The sequence below is a fragment of the Dendrobates tinctorius genome, unplaced genomic scaffold, assembly GCF_039654945.1.
Source record: "Dendrobates tinctorius isolate UK_male_01 unplaced genomic scaffold, ASM3965494v1 ptg000086l, whole genome shotgun sequence".
Classification (NCBI taxonomy): Eukaryota; Metazoa; Chordata; class Amphibia; order Anura; family Dendrobatidae; genus Dendrobates; species Dendrobates tinctorius.
In genome coordinates, this window is record NW_027361754.1 from 28,359,693 (window position 1) to 28,381,523 (window position 21,831).

General features: G+C 45.3%; 1 protein-coding gene across 1 annotated transcript in view; it reads right to left on the bottom strand.

Annotated features, from left to right (window-relative positions):
• The window catches only part of BACE1 (beta-secretase 1), a 122,932-nt gene that overhangs the window by 11,510 nt on the left and 89,591 nt on the right, over positions 1-21,831 (bottom strand). Inside the window, exon 2 of the mRNA XM_073585234.1 lies at positions 9,908-9,996. Within this exon, the coding sequence (XP_073441335.1) occupies positions 9,908-9,996 (89 nt within the window). The remainder of the gene's footprint in view (positions 1-9,907; positions 9,997-21,831) is intronic.

Below are 21,831 nucleotides of genomic sequence, written 5' to 3' on the forward strand. Positions count from 1 at the left end.
TGTTTTCTTTGCATTATTTTTAATTTTGGACAATTTTTTTGTCAAAAAAAAAAATACAAAATTTATTGCTTGGAAATTCAAAGACTTGTTCTCAAAAATATACCTATAAAGAGAAAAATCAGACAAACTAAACATTTGAAAGTGGTCTCTTTATTTTTGCCAGAGCTATATATATATATATTTTAATTATTAAAGGTTTATTTCCCATCTTCATTAATGGATACTGTTGGATAGAGCTTGTACATACAAGCACTATTGCAATTTACTGCTTGTTAAAATTTTCAGCCGTTCACTTTTGTTTACAGCTCGTTGCATTGGAGACCAGCCACCACAGGTAAACAACAGATCTGGTCAGTCTCCAAGGCAACGAGCCATAAACAAAAGAAAAGTGTTAATATCTCAGGAATGGCTGAAAATTTTAATAAACATTAAATTGGAAAAGTTCTTATTTATCAATCTATGATAAATCAAGTAAATTCTGCTCCGGTTCCTACATTCAACAGTTGTATCTAAGTATATATCCCCAAATCCAGTTTTGTAATGTAACACCTATGAATATCCTCACCATCCTCATACTGCAACGACATTTATTTACATTATTGCTACATATTAATTAATTTGGTGCCACATATGATAAATGATTAGTTGTTTCCGATACCCAGCACCGACACGGACAAGTGCGCCAGCTGCTGTTTGCTATGGTTTCCATAACTACTTGGCATGCCATCTGTCTCATATCAGTATCTGGATATTTTAACTCTTTAAGTGCCTGACAATCAGAAAATACACAAAAAACCTTTGCCCAACTAGCGTGACATTAGGTGTTCTTTATATTACTGTAACGATAAAACAAATGATAAATACCGTAATAGTAACATATATATAATGAGACCCACTGCCACCTGGAAAGGAATATAATAGTGTAGCTTTTCTGTCTATTAGATGCCAGGGACAGGATTAATAATTTCATGCCTCCCTATGAGTGAAGGGATGAGAGGGAGGCTCCATAAAAAATATTGGAATGTTTGAACCAAACAACTTATCTTTTCCTTCTGGCTGAATACTTGTCTGGGACAATATTATGTCTCTTAAAGCAATTCTGTCACCAAGTTTCACAATATAAATTGCTTACATGATTGTATAGATCTCTTAGACCTGATGAGGCTGGTGTACTTTTCTTCTGGGTGACCATATCAAAATAGCTGCATAATCCTATTTGAAAGTTGAATCCCAGTTTATTCCCACCTAGCCTGATTGACAGCTCCTCATTGTCCCTTCTCCCTACTGTTGGTGAATCTCCTCACACCTAGCCAGATTGACAGCTCCTCATTGTCTCTCCTCCCTGCTGTTGGTGATTCTCCTCCAACCTAGCCTGATTGATAGCTTCTCATTGTCCCTCCTCCCTGCTTTTGCTGATTCTCCTCCCACCTAGCTTGATTTACAACTACCTCCTCACTGCTGCTGAGTTTCTGTCCACTTACTGTAGCCTGATTGACAGCTCCTTATTGTCCCTCCTCCCTGCTGTTGCTGAATCTCCTCCCACCTGGCCTGATTGAAAGCCCCTCATTATCCCTCCTCCCTGCTGTTGGGGAAACTCCTCTCACCTAGCCTGATTGACAGCTTCTCATTGTCCCTCCTCCCTGCTTTTTCTGAATCTCCTGCCACCTAGCTTGATTTACAACTACCTCCTCCCTGCTGCTGAGTCTCGGTCCACTTACCATAGCCTGATTGACAGCTCCTCATTGTCCCTCTTCCCTGCTGTTGCTGAATGTCCTCCCACCTAGCCTGGTTGACAGCTCCATCCTACCTGCTGCTGAGTCTCTGTCCACTTAGCTTGATTGACAGCTCCTAATTGTCCGTCCTCCCTGCCGTTGCTGAATCTCCACTCACCTAGTCTGATTGACAGCTTCCTTGTCATGATCCCAGTGCAGGTTTTTGAGCTGCACGTCAGGGGTTAATGTCTGGAGCTCAGTGCAGGTTTTGACCTGCACACCTCGGGTTAATGATTGTGGCCTCTTTTTGGTTCTGGGAGAGCTTCTTAAACCCCTGAGAAGCCCAACCCCTGTCAGTTATACTTTTGCCTTTGGCCGAGTGTGGTGACCTCCGTGTCTTGTGCCTGTTCGTTGTTATAGCTTGTTTATATGGTTCTGACCCGGTTCTGTTCCCCATTGTGAGTTTGCCTGTTGATTCGGTACTGAACGATCCTCTCTGTGTATGACTCGTTGCCTGTTATCTGACTACTCTCTGCTCGCCCCTCTTGTACCTCACAGCTATCTCAGTGTATGACTCATTGGCTACGTCCTGACTATCCTCCCTATCTATGCCCCTTGGTAACTTTGTCTCACAGTTACCCTACTAGGAGTTCTCTTGCAGCTCCTAGCTCTCAGGAGCTTAGACCACGTCCCCAGCAGTCACCTGCTTCAGGTCCTGGGGGTCTGAAGTACGCACCTACTCGACTGCTGCCCGCTCCACAGGTATCTTTGAGCACAGTTCGCTTTACTCAGGACACGCGCACTGGCTCAATGAGCAAGTTCAGTGTGGTGTTCCTGACAGTCCTCTTCTCCTGCTGCTGAGTCTCTGTCCACTTAGCTTCATTTACAGCTCCTCAGTGTCACTCCTCCCTGCTGTTGCTGAATCTTCTCCCACCTAGCCTGATTGACAGCTTCTCATTGTTCCTCCTCTCTGCTCTTACTGAGTCTCCTCCCACTTGGCCTGATTGACAGCTCATTCCTCCTTGCTGCTAAGACTCTGTCCAGCTGTCATGTACATCTAACAGCCACAGATGGAATTGCGATCCACCCACGGCTGTTAACGTGTTAAATTCCACTATAAATCTCTGACAGTGGCATTTAATTATCGCTAACAGGAAGCGTGTCACAAGACCCGCCTATCGGCGCCTCTTTCATATGATCGCGGGGCGCCGATGGGTTGTCAAGACAGCTGGGGGGCTGCAGAAGACCCCATTGGCTGTCATTGTAAATCACTTATGAACGTCAGAGCATGGCCGTCGTCCATACGAGATCGTGATTTTTGCTACATATAGCGGTGCTAAAGCCCTGCTACTGTATGTATAACCCAGGCAATCAGGTTATCGCAGCTTTAAGTCCCCTATATTACATACAATTAAAAAAAAGTTTTAAAAATTATAAAAAAAATTAAAAAACACAAAAGTTCAAATCACCCCCCTTTTGCCCTATTCAAAATAAAAGAACTAAAAAAAAGAAACATACACATATTTGGTATCGTCACGTTCAGAAATATCCAATCTATCAAAATATAATGTAAATTAATCTGATTGGTAAAACGGTGTAACGAGAAAAAAAAACAAAAAGCCAGAATTATGTGTATTTTTTTGTCGCCGCAACATTATAATAAAATGCAAGCTTTGTTGTTTTGTTTTCACCCCTAAATAAAAAAGAACCTAAACATCTTTGGAATCTGTGCACTCAAAATGACCTGGAGAATCATAATGGCAGGTTAATTTTAGCATTTAGTGAACATGGTGAATAAAAAAAAAACAAAAACAATTGTGCAATTGCACTTTTTTTTTTGCAAGTTCACCGCACTTGGATTTTTTTCCCATTTTTCAGTACATGATATATGGCAAAACCAGTGGTGTTGTACAAAAGTACAACTCGTCCCGCAAAAAACAAGCCCTCACATGACCATATTGATGGAAAAATATAAAACTTATGGCTCTGGGAAGAAGGGGAACGAAAAACAAAAATGCAAAAAACGGAAAATCACCGGGGAGCAAAGGGGTTCAGTCAGCGATCAAAATAATTTCCATTATAAATGGAAGGAGACTGTGAGCAGACAAAGCCAGCCTAAGGCTGGAGTCACACATAGCGACTCACCAGCGATCCTGACAACGATATCAATGTGTCAGGATCGCTGGTGAATCGCTATGTGATTGCTGGTGAGCTGTCAAACAGACAGCTTCACCAGCGATCAGCACAGCGACGCCCAGCGCCTGGCGTCGCTGTGCAAGTTAGTAACCAGCGCTGATGCAGGAAGCTGGTAACTAATGTACACATCGGGTATCCAAGGGACGTGCATCCCTAGATACCCGATGTGTACGTTAGTTACCAGCTCCCTGCATCAGCGCTGGTAACTAACGTACACATCGGGTATCTAAGGGACGCACGTCCCTTGGATACCCGATATGTACATTAGTTACCAGCATATCGCTGGTCTCCCACCTGTCACACGCAGCGACGCGTGGTGGCCAGCGGGAGACCAGCGACCAAAAATTAGTCCTGGCCTTTCCTGCAGCGATCAGCGATACCCCCCACAAATGACCCCATTTTGGAAACTAGACCCTCTAAGGAACTTATCTAGATGTGTGGTGAGCACTTTGAACCCCCCAGTGCTTCACAGAAGTTTATAACGCCCGGGCGTGAAAATAAAATAATCGTATTTTTTCCACAAACATGATCTTTTAGTCACCAATTTTTTTATTTTCCTAAGGGTACAAGGAGAAATTGGACCCCAAAAGTTGTTTTGCAATTTGTCCTGAGTATGCTGATGCCTCATATGTTGGAGAAAACTACTGTATGGGCACACATCGGGGCTTGGAAGGGAAGTAGTGACGTTTTGGAATGCAGACTTTGATGGAATGGTCTGCGGGTGTCATGTTGCATTTGGAGAGTCCCTGATGTACCTAAACAGTGGAAACCCCCCACAAGTGACCCCATTTTGGAAACTAGACCCCCTAAGGAACTTATCTAGATGTGTGGTGAGCACTTTGAACCCCCCAGTGCTTCACAGAAGTTTATAACGACCGGGAGTGAAAATAAAAATATCGTATTTTTTCAACAAACATCAACTTTTAGTCCCCATTTTTTTTATTTTCCCAAGGGTAACAGGAGAAATTGGACCCCAAAAGTTGTTGTCCAATTTGTCCTGAGTACGCTGACACCTCATATGTGGGAGAAAACTACTGTATGGGCACACGTCAGGGCTCGGAAGGGAAGTAGTGACGTTTAGGAATGCAGACTTTGATGATTGGTCTGCGGGTGTCATGTGCGTTTGGAGAGCCCCTGATGTACATAAACTATTGAAACTCACCACAAGTGACCCCATTTTGGAAACTAGACCCCCCACAGAACTTATCTAGATGTGTGGTGAGCACTTTGAACCCCCAAGTGCTTCACAGAAGCTTATAACGCCTAGGCGTGAAAATAAAAAAATCATTTTTTTCCACAAAAATGATATTTTTGCCCCCAATTTTTTATTTTGCTAAGGGTAACAGGAGAAATTGGACCCCAAAAGTTGTTTTGCAATTTGTCCTGAGTATGCTGATACCCTATATGTGGGGGTAAAACACTGTTTGGGTGCATGGCAGAGCTTGGAAGGGAAGGAGCACCATTTGACTTTTTCAACGCAGAATTGTCTGGAATTGAGATCAGATGCCATGTTGCATTTGGAGAGCCCCTGATGTGCCCAAACAGTGGAAAACCCCCAATTATAACTCCAACCCGAACCTCAACACACCCCTAACCCTAATCTCAGCCCTAACCCTAGCCCTAACCCTAGCCCTAACCCTAACCCTAATGGGAAAATGGAAATAAATACATTTTTTTAATTTTATTATTTTCCCTAACTAAGGGGGTGATAACGGGGGGTTTGATTTACTATTTATAGCAGGTTTTTATGTTTGGCGGCTGTCGCACGCTAAAAGACGCTTTTTATTGTAAAAATAGTTTTTGCATCACCACATATTGAGAGCTATAATTTTTCGGTATTTTAACCCACCGAGTCATGTGAGGTATTATTCTTTGCGGGACGAGTTGACATTTTTATTGGTACCATTTTCGGGCACGTGACATTTTTTGATCGCTTTTTATTCCGATTTTTGGGACGCAGAATGAACAAAAACCAGCATTTCATGAATTTCTTTTGGGGGGGGTGCGTTTACACCGTTCCACGTGCGGTAAAATTGATAAAGCAGTTTTATTCTTCGGGTCAGTACGGTTACAGCGATCCCTCATTTAGGTTTTTTTTTATGTTTTGGCGGTTTTATGCAATGAAAACTATTTTATATAAAAAATAATTATTTTTGCATCGCTTTATTCTGTGAGCTATATCTTTTTTATTTTTTTGCGGATGACGCTGTATGGCAGTTCGTTTTTTGCAGGACAAGCTGACGTTTTCAGTGGTACCATGGATATTTATATGTGTCTTTTTGATCGCGCGTTATTGCACTTTTTGTTCGGTGGTATGATAATAAATCATTATTTTTTGCTTCGTTTTTTATTTGTATTTTTTAAGGGGTTCGCTAAAGGGGTTAACTAATGGAACAGTTTTATAGGGCGGGTCTTTACGGACGCTGCGATACCAAATATGTGTACTTTTATTGTGGGTTTTTTTATTTTCAAAAAATGAATTTATTGGGGAATTTTTTTTTTTTTTTACTAATTTATTTAGCGATTTTTTTAAAATTATTTGTACACTTTTTTTTTTTTTTTTAAACTTTATTACATTGTCCCAGGTGGGACATCACTGTCCTGTGACAGATCGCTGATCTTTCACATCACAGATCACTGATCTTTCACATCACAGATCACTGTGACAGATCAGTGATGTGTCATAGGCACTGCTGCAGACTTTCTCATGCCTGCGCTTTGCAGGCAGTGAGGAAGTCAGCTCCCTACAGGCCCCCGAAGGTCCCCGTCGCCATCTTCGATCCGGGGGCCTGTAGGGAAAGAGCCCTCCGCAGCAGCGCTGCACATTGCGCTGCCGTGGGGGGCTCAGGGAAGCACGGAGGGAGCCCCCTCCCTGCCGATGCTTCCCTTTAACCCCCTGTACACCGCGATTGTGTTTGATCGCGGTGTACAAGGGGTTAACGTGTCGGGGGCGGTCCGTGACCGCCCCTGACACTTTGTGCTGGGTGTCAACTGTGATAATCAGCCGACACCCTGCCGCGATCAGCGGCGCTCACCACGTGGGCGCCGCTGATCGCTATGACATACTATCCCGTCCCTGGTAATTAAGTCCCAGTGCACATGGACAGGATAGTACGTCTCATGGCAGAAAGGGGTTCAAATTCTTCCTTTCACGGATCCGTTAAAATAACGGTCCGGTGACAAACATTGTGCTCAGTTCAGGAACGGATCCGCTATCCGCCATTTTAGCAGATTTTGACTGAACACAAAAAATGATGTGTGAAACAGGCCTTATAAAGGAGTGATGAGAATAAGAGCTGATACTCACTTGGAAGAGACTCACACGATTCTCGTGTGAGTCTCTCACATGAAAACCTGGCACAGCCAACGGCACTGGGACTGGAGCGTGCGGCTACATGTATTTCTATTATTTCTATGTAGCCGCACGCTCCGCTGCGAAGCGTGTGGCTACATGTATTTCTATGTAGCCGAACGCTCCGCTCCGAGTGCCGGCGGCAGTGCCAGGTTTTCATGAGAGAGACTCGCACGAGAATCATGTGAGTCTCTCGCAAGTGAGTATGAGCCCTAATAGAGCATTGTATCAAAGGGTTATTTTCATCTTCATAGATGGATAGAGCTTGTAAAAACAAGCAGTTTTGCAATTTACTGCTTATTAAAATTTGCAGTTATTCTTGAGATATCACTTTTCTTTTGTTTACAGCTCGTTTCCTAGGAGACCGACCAACGCTGCTGTATAACGTGTACGAACCACTCTGAAACTGGCTGAGATTAGAGGTAACAACGCACTCCAATGATCCTGGACAGCTTCAAAACAGTGCTTGTTGCTCAATAAAAAAGAGCTAGTAAACACTGCACATGTTTATGAAGATGGGAAATAACCCTTTAAATGGGTGGTCCGAAATACAAATTAATTTACATCTCAAATCCCTATCTATTTAATGCCATAATCTAATCTATTTTTTAATATACTGTACTTTAATAAAAAATGTCCTATCCTTTGTTCCTTTTTGATGACACTTTGTTTGAAAATGGACTGCCCAAACAAAGCATCATCAGAGGCAGAGGCTGCAGTCACTGACGCAGTTTCTGCCCCTTCCCTGAAACAAAGCATCAGTGACGTTTGCTTCAGGGGTTGAGCTAGTCCCTGCCCTAATGAGCATGCATCCGTTGTCAATTCTGACGGTGGCTCAGATCTTGTCTCTGTGTACTGTTCTTCGCAGTGCACAATGACAGTTCGCTCCCTTGCCTGCTCCGACCAGAAGTGATGAGCTGGCAAGTGAGGGCACTGTCAGTGCGTGTTGTATAAAGAATACCCAGCGTGCAGAGACCAGAGACCTTTTGGACAAGGTGCTGGTTTTTGTATGCCATATATTTTTACTACGCGCACTGACAGTACATTCTCTTGCCGGCTCGATGCTTCTGAGCAGCATAGGCAAGAGAGCGCACTGTCACTGTGCAATGAGAATAACAGTTACAAGATCTACTGAGCATAGGAATTGAAAACTGGCGAATGCTCAGTAGAGCAGAACTAGCCCAGCCTGTGAAATAGGGGTCAGTCATGACGCTTTATCTCTGGGAAGGGGCAGAGGCTGCGGCAGTGACAGCAGCCTTTACCCCCTTGAAGACACTTTGTTTGAGTATCCCAGGATGCACTTGCATTCTCAAACAAAGTGTCATCAAAGAGGAAGTAGTAAAAAAAAAAGATAAAGCAGTTAGATAGTGCAGTGAAGGAATAATAGGGACTTTTTTAATTAAAGTGCACTAGAAAAAAATATTATGGCATTATGTGGGTAGGCAAATAGGGTGAATATTAATTTGTGTTTTGGACCGCCGCTTTAAGGTTCTGCTGTGTGTACAGAGCTCTAGTATAGAAGTATAAGCTCCAATATGGTCCCGTTACACTTTCCACTAAAGTACATAGTATAGGATCTGTATAAGGTTTATTATTATACTGTATCTATTTTTTTTCCTATGTGTTATTATAATAATGATCAGACTCGAAATGACAATATCATTAGATTTTAGGCAAAACTTACAGGTAATTGAGGTCAACATGTAACGATAGCAATAATCTCCTAATCCTACTGACTTTATTACCACTAACGAGCACCACAAGGGCCTATTCCCGGAGTCCCCATAGAAACCATGTTACAGGTCACAGTGGGGGCTCGGCACCTGCTCAGTTCAGCAGACATCACCCATCGTTTTACACCTTTATGAGCCGTTGTATAAATTATTGTAGGCAAGCACAAAGAAATGGAGATCTACTAAAGAGCTACTTAAAAGAAAGACACTGTTACTTGCATTTTTTCCCCCATTTTTTAATGGATCTATAAGGCCTTCTATTCTACTTAACCCTTTAAAGGAAATCTTTCATCATGTAATCTGAGAGCAGTATAATGTAGGGGTAGAGAGCCAGATTCCAGGAATGTGTCACTTACTCAGCTGTGTGCTGTAGTTTCAATACAATCAGTGTTTTATCAGCAGGAGATTATCACTACACTGGCGTCTCATGCCAGACAGTCCAGCTAATCTGTGCAACCCTGCCCACACCACTGATTGGCAGCTTGCTCACAGTGTACACAGGAAGCTGCCAATCAGTGGTGTGAGCAGGGTTAAACAGATCTCAGCATTCTAAGCACTGCTACATTTACAATAGAGAAAACAGAGATATTTATCAAAACTGTACATAATGAGTAATAACTTTACAATATATGGGGTTCTGACAGCTGGGATTTCCACCGATCCTTAAAACAGAGCTCTAAAATGATGGAGTTATGGCAGTACAAGTGCGATACTGCTCTGCTTATTCTCATGGGACTACAGGAAATATCCGAGCACTGTACTTTGCAGTCCCATAGAGTATGAACCTGTGCTTTTTGATGGGGCATTTCACAGTTTGGGATCAGTGAGCATACCCCCGACTGGTCTGAAAGTTATCACTTTCAACGATGGTGATTAAGCCTTCAATGATTTATATGTAGTTACTTCTCACTTACCTCTGTCGATGATAGTATCGCTTCAGGAAGGGATGGGGGGCTGCGCCCACTGCAAAGTTACTGCTGCCGGTGTCAACCAGGATGTTGAGCTGGAAAGAAAAAAAACAAGCAACGATAACTTCGAATGAGCTATACACCCCTCTCTGACATACAAGTACATCATGGGCGGGGTGCGCATGTATGGAGCGGGCTCAAAAGCTGTGCCCGCTGCAAACAGATCAGATACTGCCTGTAGTACATAGCCCACATTTGCCCATAACAGCAGTGAGTGCCGCTAGACACTATCCCTGCTGTTTAACTATTTAAATGCCACTGTCAATCTCTGACAGAGGCATTTAAATAGCGTGATCCCCGGTGAATGCGCTCACTCTGCAGTATAAGTGACCAAACGATCATTAAAGTCTCCTAAGTAGACTAAAAATTAAGTAAAAAAAAGATGTTTTCAAAATTAAAAAAAATATTAAGAGGGCTTCTGGGCTTCTGTATCCCGATCAAATATTCCATCATCCTTAGCTCCCATTTCCACCATACCATATCTTCTTGACCCCAACTATGTGGATATATAAACAACCTTGGGTCCTATTTGCCCATATACACCATTTCCCAATTGTTAACTAACAAAGTCCCCATGGAAAACTCATGCCCAAAGGAAAATCAAAACCACCCAACTAACTTCCTGCAAAAAATCCACGTTATTCACATTCTTAAACAATTTACACTAAGATTAACGACCGTGGGACACTGGTCTTGATTTGACCTACTCTCAAAAAATCTTCTTCCCATTCCCCAAGATGAACTCTATAATATATAACCACTTAGCTTCCCCCACAATGTCTTATAAACCAATCCGTCTGACCTCCTGGGAAAAGGAACTAAGTAATAACTTATCCAATAGTGAAGTTAAGAATACCTAATTCTAATTTACACGGCTTCTCTAGATGTACGCTCCTCCAGGAAAACTCCTACAAAATACTATCCCGATGGTATAGGAGCCTCTAATTCCTACATCACCTGGTCTCTCTGACTCCATCTTATGTTGGAGATGTCGATAACCTATCACATATATTTTGGCACTGCCCCAGCTTACAACTATTTTGGGCAGAAATTAACCGGACTTTTCGCAATTTAGGTTTAATACAAGAAACCTAAAGCCTACTGAAGTCCTATTGTCTGCTCAAGTACTACTGTCTGCTCAAGTCCTACTGTCTGCTGAGGTCCTACTGTCCAGTAAAGTCCTACTGTCTGCTGAAATTCTACTGTCTATTGAAGTCCTACTGTTCGCTGATGTCCTGCTGTCTGCTGAAGTCCTGCTGTCCGCTGAAGTCTTGCTGTCCGCTGAAGTCTTGCTGTCTGCTGAAGTCCAGCTGCCTGCTGAAGTCCTACTGTCTGTTGAAGTCCTACTGTCTACTGAAGTCCTACTGCCTGCTGAAGTCCTACTGCCTTCTGAAGTCCTACTGCCTGCTGAAGTTCTACTGTCTGCTGAAGTCCTACTATCCAATGAAGTCCTAATGTATATTGAAGTCCTACTGTCTGCTGAAATCCTACCGTCTGTAGAAGTCCTACTGTCTGCTGAAGTCCTATTGTCAGTTGAAGTCCTACTACCTGCTGAAGTCCTACTGTCCTGTCCTTTCAAACACTTTAAAACAAACATGATCTTCTGGCTCTATTGATAGGGGCCACATAACATCTAATCTCAATCCATTGGAAGTAATCCACTTCCCCAACCCATTCAAAATGGTTAGATTCAATTTGTTTGACAATGGAGGAATTGTCTAGTTGGGAAACATACACTCATCATTCCAAAAAACTTGGTCACCTTGGATTTTAAAATTTGGCACTGAAGCTTAACTGATATAAGCTCCAACCTTACTCAGCTTCCTCTTACACCATAGGTCTATGAATCAACCCCTTCTGACGGACACTTAGTCAACTCAGTCTTCCCATCATTCTCCAACCTATTACTTGATGGACTCATTTAGTTCATACTGATTTGGTCATTTATTATTATTTTCTCTTTCAATGACTCTTTGAAATGGCTTTTATACCTCCCACTCACCTACATTTATAATTCTCATTTGTAATCATATTTCTATACTATTTGTTGTTATTGTTGTTACTTTATACGCCCTTTTAAATAAAAATTATTTGAAAAAAGAAAAAAATAATATTTATATATATAATATATATATACATACAGGGTGGGCCATTTATATGGATACACCTGGGTGGGCCATGTATATGGATACACCTAAATATAATGTGAATGGTTGATGATATCAACTTCCTGCTTGTGGCACATTAGTAGAGTTGAGCGAAACGGGTCGAAAAATTTCAAAAGTCGCCGACTTTTGGCAAAGTCGGGTTTCATGAAACGAAACCCGACCCTAGGATGAGGTCGGCCACGAGGTCGGCGACTTACGCGCCAAAGTCGCGTTTCAAAAGTTTGTTTTGCGCTCTTTTTCAGCCAATCAGGATCCACGGACACTGTGGGCAACGTGATGACATAGGCAGGGGTCACCACCATCTTTCAGAAGGGCATGCAAGTGATTGGCTTGCTTTGGTGGGCGTCACAGGGGGTATAAAAGGGCGTGCACGCCGACCGCCATCTTACTTCTGCCGATCTCAGTATAGGGAGAGGTTGCTGCTGATTCTGTAGGGAGAGCGTTAGGCAGGGAAGAAGACAAAAAAACTGCTTCTGCTGCTAGCGATTTGGCCTGCACAACACACCAGTCACTGTGTGTGCAGTGCAAGGGGAGGTTATATAGTGGTGTATCAGTGGTGTTGGTTGTTGGGCTGCCTTCTAAGGCATCCTGACATTCCTGCATTGCTGTTTACCCACTGCTCCGCAAACTGCTTTTTTAAAAGCAATCCCAATTTTTTTTTTTTGTCCTGCTGAGAAGAAAAAAAAACTGCTTCTGCTGCTAGCGATTTGGCCTGTACAACACACCAGTCACTGTGTGTGCAGTGCAAGGGGAGGCTATATAGTGGTGTATCAGTGGTGTTGGTTGTTGGGCTGCCTTCTAAGGCTTCCTGACATTCCTGCATTGCTGTTTACCCACTGCTCCGCAAACTGCTTTTTTAAAAGCAATCCCAATTTTTTTTTTTTGTCCTGCTGAGAAGAAAAAAAAACTGCTTCTGCTGCTAGCGATTTGGCCTGCACAACACACCAGTCACTGTGTGTGCAGTGCAAGGGGAGGCTATATTGTGGTGTATCAGTGGTGTTGGTTGTTGGGCTGCCTTTTAAGGCTTCCTGACAGGCTGGCATTGCTGTTTACCCACTGCTCTGCAAACTGCTTTTTTAAAAGCAATCCAATCTCCCTTATCCTCTAGTCACTTTTGTCACAGCTGTGCCATCGAGCCTGTGACATAGCGCTCAGATATCAGTGGGCCTCACACAATCCAAAAGTGTCCAGTGTCCACAAGTGTCTGCAGAAATTCAAAATCTCCCTTATCCTCTCGTCACTTTTGTCACAGCTGTGCCATCGAGCCTGTGACATAGCGCTCAGATATCAGTGGCCCTCACACAATCCAAAAGTGTCCAGTGTCCACAAGTGTGTGCAGAAATTCAAAATCTCCCTTATCCTCTAGTCACTTTGGTCACAGCTGTGCCATCGAGCCTGTCACATAGCGCTCAGATATTCATTGGGCCTCACACAATCCAAAAGTGTCCAGTGTCCACAAGTGTGTGCAGAAATTCAAAATCTCCCTTATCCTCTAGTCACTTTGGTCACAGCTGTGCCATCGAGCCTGTCACATAGCGCTCAGATATTCATTGGGCCTCACACAATCCAAAAGTGTCCAGTGTCCACAAGTGTGTGCAGAAATTCAAAATCTCCCTTATCCTCTAGTCACTTTGGTCACAGCTGTGCCATCGAGCCTGTCACATAGCGCTCAGATATTCATTGGGCCTCACACAATCCAAAAGTGTCCAGTGTCCACAAGTGTGTGCAGAAATTCAAAATCTCCCTTATCCTCTAGTCACTTTGGTCACAGCTGTGCCATCGAGCCTGTCACATAGCGCTCAGATATTCATTGGGTCTCACACAATCCAAAAGTGTCCAGTGTCCACAAGTGTGTGCAGAAATTCAAAATCTCCCTTATCCTCTCGTCACTTTTGTCACAGCTGTGCCATCGAGCCTGTGACATAGCGCTCAGATATCAGTGGGCCTCACACAATCCAAAAGTGTCCAGTGTCCACAAGTGTCTGCAGAAATTCAAAATCTCCCTTATCCTCTAGTCACTTTGGTCACAGCTGTGCCATCGAGCCTGTCACATAGCGCTCAGATATTCATTGGGCCTCACACAATCCAAAAGTGTCCAGTGTCCACAAGTGTGTGCAGAAATTCAAAATCTCCCTTATCCTCTAGTCACTTTGGTCACAGCTGTGCCATCGAGCCTGTCACATAGCGCTCAGATATTCATTGGGTCTCACACAATCCAAAAGTGTCCAGTGTCCACAAGTGTGTGCAGAAATTCAAAATCTCCCTTATCCTCTCGTCACTTTTGTCACAGCTGTGCCATCGAGCCTGTGACATAGCGCTCAGATATCAGTGGGCCTCACACAATCCAAAAGTGTCCAGTGTCCACAAGTGTCTGCAGAAATTCAAAATCTCCCTTATCCTCTCGTCACTTTTGTCACAGCTGTGCCATCGAGCCTGTGACATAGCGCTCAGATATCAGTGGGCCTCACACAATCCAAAAGTGTCCAGTGTCCACAAGTGTCTGCAGAAATTCAAAATCTCCCCTGTCCTATAGACACCTTGTACCTTGTTTTACATTACTATATAGTTTGTTGGATTTTGTCTACATTTCTACATTTCTACCAAAAATGAGGAAGGCTGGTGGAAGAGGCCGTGGAATTGGGCGGGGGTTGGCAGCTGGTAATGATGGTGTTGGTGGTGGATCTGATGGTAGTGGCAAGAGCAAAATAGGACCGAATGCAGGAGGTGTCTAGCCTGCGTCATCGTCTGGCTACATAAGGCCTCGAACGCTTAGTTTTCTAGGAGTTGGCAAACCGCTTTTAAAGCCAGAGCATCAGGAAAAAGTTTTGTCTTACATTGCTGACTCAGCCTCCAGCTCTATCGCCTCCTCTTCTTCAGTTGTAAAAAGTAAAAGCACTGAGTCGTCATTGGAGGCTCATGTTCATGAACCACACCTTTCCTTGTGTCCTTCACCCCAACCAAGATTGAAGGATGACGCAGGCCATACTACTGATTACTCCATGGAGCTGTTTTCACATACCATGCCTGGATTATCAAGTCAAATGGTGAATTACCCAGGCCAAGATGAATCTGACATGGAGTGCACTGATGCACAGCCGCTGATGGATGATTCTGCTGGTACATTCACTCAGAGCACTACATTGTCCTCGCAGTGTACAGAGCCAGATTCTGACCCTGATGAGACTCAGGTGCCCCTTCCCGCACACTATACCACCATACACGGTGACACAGAGGAAGGTGCACATGACATAGAAGAGGAGGTGATGGATGACCCAGTTGTTGACCCAGATTGGCATCCATTGGGGGAAGAGGGTGCTGCTTCCAATAGCTCAGATGAGGAGCATCCACAGCAGACATCGACATCGCAACAGCTGTTATCTGGCAGGCCCGGAGCACTCCAAAGACAGGTTCCAAACATCAAAAGAGTTGCTGGACAGCTTGTCCAGAGGGTCAAAAGATCACAGCGTGCTAGGCCGCAAAATGTCTGCCAAAGTAGGAAGAGTGCAGTGTGGCACTTTTTTGACCAAAATCCTCATGATCAGGCCAAGGTTATCTGTAAGAAGTGCGCAAAGACCTTTAGCCGAGGGAAAAATCTGAAAAATTTGAATACCAGTTGCATGCTTAGACATTTAACCAGCATGCACTTGCAAGCGTGGACACAACACCAAACCTCAAGTGCCACATGTGCAACTGATCACAACGAAGGTAGTCAGCAACGCTACATTGTTTCCCCCACTGTAAGCCCACCGGTTAGCACAGCAGCAAATGTTGAGGTGTCGTTGCAAGGCCACAGCAGTCAGGGAATCCCACTGTTATATCAACGAAAGACTGATTCTAGGCCATCAGAAAGAACACCAACTCCATCACCATCATCAACCCTCTCTCAGTCCGCCCTGTCCACCGCTACTTCCACCATATGCAGCTCTCAAGTCCAGCTCACCCTCCCAGACACTATGAGTAGGTCAAGAAAGTACTCAGTCTCTAATCCGCGTACACTGGGTTTGAACGCCTACATTGCCAAACTAATCTCGTTTGAGATGATGCCCTTTCGGTTGGTGGAAAGCACAGCTTTCCGCGAACTCATGGCCTATGCAGTAGCACGCTATGACCTACCCAGTCGCCACTTCTTCTCTCGCAAAGCCATCCCAGCCCTCCACCATCATGTGAAAGACCGCATTGTCCATGCACTCAAGCAGTCAGTGAGCGGAAAGGTGCACCTCACAACTGATGCATGGTCCAGTCGGCATGGCCAGGGCCGTTACGTGTCCATCACTGCGCACTGGGTTAATGTGGTGGATGCAGGGTCCACAGGGGACAGCGGTGGTGGGACAATGCTGCCTAGCCCACGGTATAGGAAACAGTTGGCTGTAGGCGTTCGACCCTCCTCCTCCTCCTCCTCCAGAAGCGAAAGCTCGTCCACAGAGCGCAGTCGTACGAGCACTCCATCTGCAGCTGCCACTGTTGCACACGATGTGTCCCCCCTATCGAGCAGCTAGTGGAAAGCGTCAGCAGGCTGTGTTGCAGATGATGTGTTTGGGCAACAGACACACCGCCGAGGTGCTGGCCGAGTACTTGAAGCGACAAACTGAGTCATGGCTGGGCAGTGTACATCTTGAGGCAGGCAAGGTAGTTAGTGATAATGGCCGTAATTTTGTGGCAGCCATAGCCCTTTCAAAACTCAGCCATATACCTTGCTTGGCTCACACCTTGAACCTGGTGGTGCAGTGCTTCCTCAAAAATTATCCGGAGTTAACAGCCCTGCTCCAGAAGGTGCGAAGACTGTGCGCGCACATCCGCCCGTCGCCTGTACACTCCGTTCGTATGCAGAAGCTGCCGCGATTGCTCCACCTTCCCAACCACCGCCTCATTATCGACATTGCAACAAGGTGGAACTCCACCCTGCACATGGTGGAGCGGCTGTGCGAGCAGAGGCAGGCCATAATGCATTTGTGGGAGGATACACGGCCAGGCACTTTGAGAGCAGACATGGAGTTGACAGGTGTGCAGTGGTCGAAGCTGAAAGACCTCTGTAAAGTCCTTCAGTGTTTTGAGGAATGCACACGGCTTGTAAGCGCAGATGACGCCATCCTAAGCATGAGCATCCCACTTATGCGTCTGCTCATGCAAACTTTGACGCACCTTAAGGAGCAGGCGTCTGCAGCCAATGTTGATGAGGAGGAAGAGGAGGAGGGAATCCTTGATGACATTCAGCCATTGTCTGCTCAGGGACCTCTCCTGGACGAGGTGGAGGAAGAAGAGGAGGAGGAGGAGGATGATGGGGATGATTACTTAGGGGAGGAGGATGCATCTCGTGGGGCAAGTGAAAATGTTGGCGTGGCAAGGTCTGGTACAGGGTTTGTGCGTGACTGGAGGGATGTGGATTTGCCAGAAAGTGCTCCTCCAACCAGCACTCGCAGTGCATCATTGACACCGGGAACATTGGCCCACATGTCAGATTATGCCTTGCAGATCCTAAAAAGGGACCCAAGCATTGCCAAAATGATGAACGATGACGACTACTGGTTGGCCAGCATCCTGGATCCACGCTATAAAGGCAAATTACAAAACATCATGCCACAGGAGAACCTTGACCTAATATTGGCTAATAAACAAGCAACTCTGGTAAATCGGTTGCTTGAGGCATTCCCAGCACACAGCAGCGGTGATGGTTCTCACACGAGCCGTACGGGCCGGGGGCAGCTTGGCAGAGGTGTTCGTGGTGCACACAGCAGAAGTGGCGTTGGAGACAGGGGTTTCATGACAATGTTGTGGACTGATTTTTCAAGTACCGCTCACACAACTGGTAATACTGCATCGATGGAAAGTGACAGGAGACAGCAGTTGTCAACTATGGTTACAAACTACTTTTCCTCCCATATCGATGTTCTCCCACACAGGTCATTCCCCTTTGACTATTGGGCCGCTAAACTGGACACCTGGCCTGAATTGGCACAATATGCCTTACAGGAGCTCGCTTGCCCAGCTGCAAGTGTGCTATCGGAAAGAGTCTTCAGTGCAGCTGGATCAATCCTGACAGAAAAAAGGACCCGTCTGTCAACCCAAAATGTGGATGATCTATCCTTCATTAAAATGAACCACGCATGGGTTTCCAAGGATTTTGTCCCACCTTCCCCTGATGACACATAGGGTGACAGAAAAATGGCTTGCTTTGGTCCACCTCTTCCTGGGACTTGACCTATTTCACCTTTTGCATCAGCTGAATGTCCAACATCAACATATGCCACTTTCTAAAACTCCCTAACTGTGCTGCCTCCCCCCCCATGGCCGGGGTCACCACCTAGCGCACGACTCCGTGCGAGTGCCGTTGCTCTGGACAGGTGGGTAGGCCGACTCTTGGGCGCGGGCACTGGCACAGGGTCCTTCATAGTGCAATCAAGTGTCTCTGACGGTGGTGGTGCACACCCGCCGTCAGACACACCGCCGTACTATGAGGGGCCCAGTGCCAGTACCGACGCCCACGAGTGGGCCCCCCTTGCTTGGGCAGGGCCCCAGCATTTGCAATCTTTACCTCTCCCTGCTCCTCCGCTGTGTAGTCTGGGCCGTCAAATCCATACTGTGCCTGACACCGTCTGAGCCTGCCTCCTGATGTATAGACATATATTTTGAATGTGTACGCTATCCATACATGTTATCTGGGGATACGGTACCCTTTCTAACCTTTGTGCAATCACGTGCAATCCATACTGGGCCTAACACCATCTGAGCCTGCCTCCTGATGTATAGACATATATTTTGAATGTGTACGCTATCCATACATGTTATCCGGGGAAACGGTACCCTTTCTAACCTTTGTGCAATCACGTGCAATCCATACTCGGCCTAACACCGTCTTCCTGCCTCCTGATGTATAGACATATATTTTGAATGTGTACGCTATCCATACATGTTATCTGGGGATACGGTACCATTTCTAACCTTTGTGCAATCACGTGCAATCCATACTGGGCCTAACACCGTCTGAGCCTGCCTCCTGATGTATAGACATATATTTTGAATGTGTACGCTATCCATACATGTTATCCGGGGAAACGGTACCCTTTCTAACCTTTGTGCAATCACGTGCAATCCATACTGGGCCTAACACCGTCTTCCTGCCTCCTGATGTATAGACATATATTTTGAATGTGTACGCTATCCATACATGTTATCTGGGGATACGGTACCCTTTCTAACCTTTGTGCAATCACGTGCAATCCATACTGGGCCTAACACCGTCTGAGCCTGCCTCCTGATGTATAGACATATATTTTGAATGTGTACGCTATCCATACATGTTATCCGGGGAAACGGTACCCTTTCTAACCTTTGTGCAATCACGTGCAATCCATACTGGGCCTAACACCGTCTTCCTGCCTCCTGATGTATAGACATATATTTTGAATGTGTACGCTATCCATACATGTTATCCGGGGAAACGGTACCCTTTCTAACCTTTGTGCAATCACGTGCAATCCATACTGGGCCTAACACCGTCTGAGCCTGCCTCCTGATGTATAGACATATATTTTGAATGTGTACGCTATCCATACATGTTATCCGGGGAAACGGTACCCTTTCTAACCTTTGTGCAATCACGTGCAATCCATACTGGGCCTAACACCGTCTTCCTGCCTCCTGATGTATAGACATATATTTTGAATGTGTACGCTATCCATACATGTTATCTGGGGATACGGTACCCTTTCTAACCTTTGTGCAATCACGTGCAATCCATACTGGGCCTAACACCGTCTGAGCCTGCCTCCTGATGTATAGACATATATTTTGAATGTGTACGCTATCCATACATGTTATCCTGGGAAATGGTACCCTTTCTAACCTTTGTGCAATCACGTGCAATCCATACTGGGCCTAACACCGTCTTCCTGCCTCCTGATGTATAGACATATATTTTGAATGTATACGCTATCCATACATGTTATCTGGGGATACGGTACCCTTTCTAACCTTTGTGCAATCACGTGCAATCCATACTGGGCCTAACACCGTCTGAGCCTGCCTCCTGATGTATAGACATATATTTTGAATGTGTACGCTATCCATACATGTTATCCGGGGAAACGGTACCCTTTCTAACCTTTGTGCAATCACGTGCAATCCATACTGGGCCTAACACCGTCTTCCTGCCTCCTGATGAATAGACATATATTTTGAATGTGTACGCTATCCATACATGTTATCTGGGGATACGGTACCCTTTCTAACCTTTGTGCAATCACGTGCAATCCATACTGGGCCTAACACCGTCTGAGCCTGCCTCCTGATGTATAGACATATATTTTGAATGTGTACGCTATCCATACATGTTATCCGGGGAAACGGTACCCTTTCTAACCTTTGTGCAATCACGTGCAATCCATACTGGGCCTAACACCGTCTGAGCCTGCCTCCTGATGTATAGACATATATTTTGAATGTGTACGCTATCCATACATGTTATCTGGGGATACGGTACCCTTTCTAACCTTTGTGCAATCACTTGCAAGCCATACTGGGCCTTACACCGTCTGAGCCTGCCTCCTGATGTATAGACATATATTTTGAATGTGTACGCTATCCATACATGTTATCCGGGGATACGGTACCCTTTCTAACCTTTGTGCAATCACGTGCAATCCATACTGGGCCTAACACCGTCTGAGCCTGCCTCCTGATGTATAGACATTTATTTTGAATGTGTACGCTATCCATACATGTTATCTGGGGATACGGTACCCTTTCTCACCTTTGTGCAATCACGTGTAATCCATACTGGGCGTGAGAACGGCTGGCGAGCTGTTAAGCAAGCTACAGCACCTGTGGTTTGCACACGTAAGTTTTTCATTTTTTCAGGAATGACGGTTAGGCCTAATTCCGGAACTGCGGTTGACCTGCACTTACTGGGAAATCATTGTTTGCGGGTAATAATTGTAATCAGTGATCCCCATCACTAACGTTGTTCAGCGGGTTATCTGCACCTGTAAGCGACAAACGCTGGCCTTTTCAGTGTAGCGCACATGCAGCCACGGACATGTAAGGGCATGACACACCAGTTATTGGCCAATCTCATGTGCCAGAGCCTCACGTGTCCCTCTAGTAAGCCGGACTCGGACCGCGGGACATGACGGAGTCTCGTTCGTTAACGGAATTAAGCTTGCAATGTGTGCATCTGTTCTGTAGCTGGCATGGTTGAGGTTTCCCAGGTGGAGTCGAATTTAACCGTAGGCTCCACTCCTGGTGGTGCCCTTCTGGACATTCCTTTAAGGTTCAGCTTTGCAACCATACTGCCCACGTAAAACAAACACTTTGCCTTCATGAACGCTGTTTGGAGGGTCATGACTCGTGGGAATAACGCCGCCCAATCAGTTAACCTGCTAGAGAGATCGTTCGTTGCTCCCAAGCATGACATCACACTCCCTAGGAAGAAGGTAATGCCACTGTGGCGACCGTACTACTGGGGGCGACACAAGTGCACTGATGCCCAGCCACTGCTCGATGAATCTGCCCCTCGCACGCTACACGACCTGAATCTGACCCTGATGAAACTCAGGTTACCCTTCCCATATACAGTTCCATCTTACACGGTGACAAAGAGGAAGCTGCAGATGAAAGTGCAGGTTCGGCCCACCCGCCATCAGACACACCACCGTACTATCAGGGGCCCTGTGCCAGTGCCGTCGCCAACGAGTGGGCCCTCCCTGC